This window comes from Drosophila montana, unplaced genomic scaffold, assembly GCF_035044405.1.
Source record: "Drosophila montana isolate Dmon_TW-CO22-7 unplaced genomic scaffold, ASM3504440v1 contig_1962_1, whole genome shotgun sequence".
Lineage (NCBI taxonomy): Eukaryota > Metazoa > Arthropoda > Insecta > Diptera > Drosophilidae > Drosophila > Drosophila montana.
The window spans coordinates 317,227-324,155 of record NW_026996879.1 but is presented as its reverse complement, the minus strand read 5'-3'; the positions used below and the strand labels follow the sequence as shown (position 1 = coordinate 324,155).

Genomic DNA, 6,929 nt, shown 5'->3' with positions numbered 1-6,929 from the left:
AAAAGGATGGATGTGGCTGCCCTTAAAATTATATAGTATTAGTAAAATTACCAAAAACGGTTCAAGTAAATCAGACACACATTAAAAAGCAATCTAGACGAACGGCTGTCGGAATTAACTAGACCGGCGTTTAAACCGCTTGTGAATTACAAGCACACAACATATGGAAATTGCGATGGATGTCCACTTTTTGTGTGTTTTAAGGGAAAAATACAAAAACTCCATTTATCTTTTTGAATAAAAAGCTAAGATTTTCAATATTTTGATCTAGTCTACAAATATACTATGTTTCTCACATGTTTCCAATGCTTGTTATTTATATAAGAAGCATCAGGTCTTTTTAATTTCAGTGTATTTCATACACTTGGCAATGCAAAATTAGTAGCCAAACAGTGTTTTGCGGTTCCTCTTCTTCCTAGTAGATCGCAGTAGATACACAAACTTTTAAATTTTATTAAACATAAGCCTACTACAAACACAGCCTACTGCATAGATTTTAACTGTTTTTTTAGTTATTTTTATATATAAATGACAGAAATTGTTTATGGACGCAACTTTTAATCATACAAATGCTAATCAAATGTGAATAATAAACTTATCAAGTGCTTGGCGATAACGAACGGACCGTGTGAACTCTACAAATTCAGTTCCAGTCTGTGGCTCGTTTTTGTGCTGAAACATCTTCTATGCGGGTGCGGCGCATAACCCTAAGGAAAAGACGGGTGGACGCATTGCAAAATAACAAAAGTCGATCAAAAATATTCACATAGAATTTAGAAATTTTGCAAGGGAAAGGAATATGGCTTGCCTAATAAATCGGCTGGTGGTGCTGTTGGTGGTGCTGCTGCTGCCAAGTTTCTGCCTTGCCGAAGAGCCACGTGATAGCGATCCTGTGGTGAGCACCTCATTAGGTCTCATCCAAGGCAGTATTATGAGCAGCTTTAGTAACAAGACGATCTTTGCGTTTCGTGGAATACCCTACGCTCAGCCACCTGTGGGTGACCTACGTTTTCTGCCACCCAGACCCGCCCTGGCTTGGGGAACTGCAATATTGAAGGCCACATCCGATTCGCTGATCTGTCCGCAGACGGGCCTTACATTATTTATGAGCGAGGATTGCCTCAAGCTGAATGTCTTTACCAAAAATCTAGCTGCCCAACAGCCAGTGATTGTTTATATACACGGTGGTGCCAATGTGATGGGCAGTGGTCACAGCCAGTACGAAGCTGGTCCACAGTATCTGCTGGAGCACGATGTGGTCGTGGTGGCCTTCAATTATCGGCTGGGCGCCCTGGGCTTTCTCTCTGGCAGTAACAATGCCTATCTGGATCAGGTAATGGCGCTGGAGTGGGTACAGTCGCATATATCCCAATTTGGCGGCAATCCCAATAAGGTTACCCTTTTGGGCTTGAGTGCAGGCGCCATGGCTGTGAGTCTGCACTTGGCCTCGCCTATGTCCGCCGGACTATTCCATGGAGCCATACTCATGAGCGGCTCGGCAACGAATCACTTTAGCATACACAATCAGTTCTGGACTCGTCTCTTGGCCCGACAGGTGGCCTGCCCCATGTACGATTCCTTCGACCTGACCGAGTGCCTGCGCAACGTCACCTGGCAGCGCATTGTGGAAGTCTGCAGTGATTGGGAGCAGTACAAATTCGTGAACATGAAGTGGAACTACGAAATCGATGGCAACTTTATGCCCCAGCACCCCAGCGCTTTGATAGGCAGAGGCATGTTCAACCGGGTGCCCCTGCTGGTCAGTTTCACCAGCAACGAGATGGACTATACCACATTGGGTGAGCATGGGGTTTAGGACCGATGGACTTCAAGCTGTCTCAACTAACATTCTTCGATTTCTAGGGAAACTGGATAATGATCTTCTGTTGCACGATATAATTACGCACTTCAATGAATATGCGCCGGAACTATTTCTATATGAATACGATGCGCTAAAGAGCAGGCGCATCAAGAACTTCTATCTGGGCAATGATACCAACGAGTTGAACGCCTCGAATATTGAGCAATTCGGGGAAATCTTCTCCGACGGCATCATAGGTCATGGCGCTTACCGGCTGGTGGAGATGGCACGCGAGTACACCGAAGTCTACTACACACGCATGGACTACATAGGCAAAAGGAGTCTTTCGGCTCCCCTGACCCCAGAGGAACTGCCCAAAGGTGTGGGTCATGCGGATGACTGGCAGTACGTGATGCCTGGCCTGTGGTATGGTTCGCTAATGAGCGAGGACCACGAGGATATCTTCATGATGGAGCGCCTAACCGATTGGATTAGCAACTTTGCCACGACGGGGTAAGGCAAATGATTGTAGATGGTGATCCCTGGTGATGCAACCATGTATGATTTTTACAGGCAGCCCATGGTCAACTCCAGCCAACTCTGGCCCCCCTGCAATGCTAATCAAATGCAGCTGCTCTACAACAACAATGACACCAAATTGGGTCCACCCGCCTTCGTGGAGCGCTATGCCGTCTGGGATCAGCTTTTTCCCGACACATTTTCCAATGGCGCTGCCCAATGCCAGCTCCAACCCATTTCTGTCGTCGTCGTCGGTGTGGTCCTCTCCGGACTGCTCTGTAAATTAATGTAGCCATTAGGTGTGGAAAAAGCTTATCAATAGGCCGTTTAGATTACGCTAATGACGTCGCTTACTCGCTTCAGCTATTTACTTTGATTAATTAATCAGCTAAGGCGTGAGATTTTCAGTGCTTGTAAAGAATTGTGTGTTTGTGTGTGTGTGTCTGATTGTGGAGCTTGTTTTGGCCAGCGCCTTTGGGCAATTAGTCTCCAAAGCAGCTTAAATATACATTAATTTGTCTTTAAACGATTCTTGCTGCAGGGAGAGACGCCTTTTGACCTTTCTGGAGCTGTAATTGTACGATAATTTTTGGAATTGACAGGTTCGCACATGCAATCGTTGCCACACCCTTGACTCCCGCCTCCAACCAACAGGCTCCTCTCCCCCCCTCTTTGCGCTGTCGCGGATGGCACTGCTATTGACATTTCAGATTGGCATCATTTGGCTTGCTCTTGCGTGAAAATCTCAGACATGTGAGTGGTTGCAAAAGGATTATCCAGCCATCCAGTCGTTTATGGAGAGGGTGTAAATATTTTGGCAAGGGGTTGTTGCAATGGGTGTTCTTGTATTATCTTGATTGGGAGTTCATATAAATAATCGTCCACAAATTGTCACCAAACCATCAAAGAGTTTATTTCAAAACATTAGAAACTCCACAGAGTTTATAGATAAATAGCGCATTTTGAATTGGAAACTTTGTTGTACCTAACAATATGTTCAATTTAATATAATTTTTTATAAATATTGATTTGTTATTATTAGACAATTTCTTTATTATAATTCAATATATGAAAAAATTCTTTTTTAATCCACATTATTGAAATGTGTTTTAATTGGTAAATATAGAAGGAGGCCTCTGTTGAAGCTGGGATTTAATGTATCCTACATAGAACACGCTATTTTGTTATGTAAAGCATTAAAATCGAAGAACAAGTTAAAGAATTCGAGAGGTAAAGACACAAAATTCGGTATGTAGGCTGTCACATAATCAATTTCCCAGAATAGAACGAATCGCATTTGAAGAGGAACGATTTAAGATTTTAAAAAATTCAATAATTTTCTTATATACAATTAACAAATTAAAATTAAAATAAAATAAATTAAAGATATTTTTAATCTTTCAATATAAAACTAAGTATTTTTACCATAAAAAAAGACAAAGGTTTAGATAAACTTTATCTGGCAAACTATAGAGTGTCCATGTTCATAGCTTTAGACTTTAAGAATTTTCCCATTTGCTGCCTTTGTCTTACTTATGAGGGACCAAGGACAACCGAAGCAAACCATCACAAAGACGACCACATAATGACTTTGATGTAGAGTTCTGGCAAAGTTTTACCAAAGAAAATATGGAAAATTAACTTGTTAGCCTGCCCGGCAACCACACACATGCACACTGAAAATATATTGCCCTGTATGTGTGTGTGTGTGTGTGTTGGTGTGGGTGTGTGCGTGTTGGGGGCATGAGCAAACATTTAACTATACGCATTGTGCCGTATTCTCTTTTGGGACAAAGGCCACAAAAAGGTGGGCAAGTCAACTTGACAAAACGCATGACATGACAGGACAGAACATAAAATAAGAGCTGACAATGAACGTGAAAGTGAAAAGAAACGAGCAAAATATTTGCAAAAATTTTAATTAAATTTTCCGACAATTTTTAAAGTGACGAGTCACACGTAAAGTTGCGTTCAACAGAAGAATCATAATGCGCCCCTAAAATTTTTTGATTGAGTCCGTCTCCAACACCTTTTCCAATTGAGCAGCTGGAAAATGAAAATGTGAATGTGAAAGAGTTGTGATTCGATATTCGAGTGTGGCTTTTGTGACTCAATTACAATAAGTCTATTAAACTTGTGTCTGTGGCTTGTCTAGACAACACGGGTCCCGCGCCGATCAGTCACAATGTCTGCAACTCGGGTCTAGGCCCGGTCCGGGGTTGAAGAGCGTCGAGAGCGCGTGCCCCTTTTGACTTTCGACTGGTTCTTTGTGCCGTCTAACAACAGAGACGGGCTGCTGCTGCTGCTGCTGACGAGGAGGAGGATGATGATGATGATGCGAAGGTGTTCCAGCTGCCGGTTAGGACTGTGTCTCGATTTCACTTTCGTTACGCCTGCGCCACAGACATTCATACATATGTATTTCAGATGAAAACGTGGTCCTTGATCGTTTGGCTCTTTGCTCTTTTATTTATTTTTTGGTGGCTCATCGTGCCCAGGACGCGGCTGCGGTTTTGATTACGTATTTTTGGAGTGCACAATGGACACCAGGACCAGCAAAAGGAGTAAACATTTTGAAGTAGCGCCGTTCGAAATGCTTTATAGGCTTGTCAGCGATCGAATTATGTGTGTCTGTATCTCCGCATCTCCGTATCTGTCTGGCTGTTTACGCGTTTTGTCAACATATCGAATTACGCCCCAGTCCCAGGTTCCAGGTCCCAGGACCTGGCCCATAATCGCTAATGACAATACAAATTGAGAGTGGAGAGCCTCTGCGCATGCTCAGCGGCTTTGTTGGTTTTCTGGGAAGGCTGAGCCCCTGACAGCCGGCGCAGCGTGCTTAAAATTTGTTAAACAATCTATTTGTTTGGCATTTTAAGTGAATTCCGAACGCCGTTTTTGGTGTTTTATTTTATTTAACCTTTTTTGGGGGTAGTTTGCAGCCGCCACCTTCAATCAATCGATTGATATTCGTGGAAAGGCAGTTCGGAATAAGAAATGAGAAGCTTTTTCTACAGAATTATAGCAGAAAAAATTTAAACATAATATTATTTATGGAATTAGCTTTACAAGTTTTTGTATGTTTTAGGCAGTGCAAAAGCCCGGAAGCTTATCGAAATAACTAGTAATTGTTTCTTGCTTCTTACGACTTGAGGCTCAAATAACATATACAAAAAATTAATCGCAGGATTAAGATATTTTTTAAAAAAATTTTTAAGCTTTATATGTTGGTATATCTGTAATTTAATATATTAATTTTAAATATTCAATAAATAAAAATGACTTTCGCTCATAAAATTATTTTAAATTTTTCATCTCGTAGGTTAACAAATTTATAAAAATTGCTTGGTCATCAGCAAAAGTTTAATGTGCATAGTTAATTAAAATAAGAAACCTCTGCAAGCCAATAACTTAAATATAACTAAGATGTTTTATTTCCAGTGTTCAAAACAAATACCTAAAATTGTAACTCCTTAAGCGTTAGAAATCGTTGAGTTTTTAGTGCCACCCAGAAGAAACGCTTGGATATTTCAGAAGAAGATTTAAGATTTAAAATAAAATTAAATTGATTAATCTGTATCGCTGGCGCCCAGGCCTTGACAGATAATCTGAGAATTGACAGCTTACACAGGATTCTACACAGCCGCGTCTCTTAATTAAATATTTATACAAATGTAAACTGCCTTGATTAATGGTTATCCTGCGCGCGGCACTTGCTGCAGCTCCCAGACTCGGGGTACTCAAGTCAAACAACAGCAAACAAAAACAGCAAAAACAACAAAAACAATGACAACAAACATCAAACGCAATTTACCCAACATCGCACAACGGGCAAAAGGACACTCCGACGACGGTTTCTGCCCTTTCTTCTGCTCGGGCTGTGGTGAAAGTGTTCACATCAAACGGCTTTAAAATTAATTGTTTCGCCTGTTTTGTTTTTTGTTTTTTTTTTTCCACTTTTTAGTTGGGCCCGATAAACAATTTGATTATTCGATAAGCAAATACAACTACACACACAAGCACACACACACACACGTTTTCACAGTCATATGTGCCCCCCAAAAACTCGCTCCATTTCTTTCGCCATTGTCTCGATGTCTGTCACAGGCTTTGTGTGTGTGTGAGGAGAGCATAAATATGTGCGTGTGTGTGTGTGTGTAGGTTGTGTGTGGTCGCCGTTTGAGTGTCTTTTGTTGTTTGCTCGTGTGATAGCGTCGCTTTTGTTTGAAGCCCTGGCGACAGACAGCGACAACAAGAACAACAACAAAGTTGAAGGGAACAACAACACGATTGTGATTTTGGGGAACCCGGGACCCAATCATAATTATGCACGTTGTTTGTTGTTGTTTGGGTTCTTGTTAATAATGGCGTTAATGCTTATGGTGATGAGAACAACATGGACCACCCTCACTATGTGTTTAATATCAAGCCCTAAATCACAGCGATATTTATGGTAACTTGTCTGACTAAGCGTTACTCGGCATTCTGGCAGGTATTATATTAAAGAGGAGAGGCGCGTTTTTATGTTTCAGATAAAGACACATTCTGCAATTAATTGTGATCATGGACTTTATACAGCTTGGGACTGGATAACAGATTAAATAAAATA

The 6,929-nt window shown here is 41.3% G+C and overlaps 1 protein-coding gene across 1 annotated transcript; it reads left to right on the top strand.

Annotated features, from left to right (window-relative positions):
* Positions 1 to 526: 526 nt before the first annotated feature.
* On the top strand, positions 527 to 2,846 carry LOC135441296 (esterase E4). The gene is made up of 3 exons (XM_064700842.1): positions 527 to 1,799; positions 1,864 to 2,314; positions 2,375 to 2,846. Exons 1-3 carry the CDS (start codon positions 800 to 802, stop codon positions 2,610 to 2,612), a joined length of 1,689 nt encoding a protein of 562 aa, XP_064556912.1. The 5' UTR covers positions 527 to 799; the 3' UTR covers positions 2,613 to 2,846.
* Positions 2,847 to 6,929: the final 4,083 nt, after the last annotated feature.

Excerpts from the sequence above, each read along its gene's own strand:
- LOC135441296 (XM_064700842.1), top strand. The coding sequence starts at position 800 with ATGGCTTGCCTAATAAATCGGCTGGTGGTGCTGTTGGTGGTGCTGCTG. Across the intron at positions 1,800-1,863 it reads GATGGACTATACCACATTGG|GGAAACTGGATAATGATCTT; the intron begins GTGAGCATGGGG and ends TTCGATTTCTAG. Across the intron at positions 2,315-2,374 it reads AGCAACTTTGCCACGACGGG|GCAGCCCATGGTCAACTCCA; the intron begins GTAAGGCAAATG and ends TGATTTTTACAG.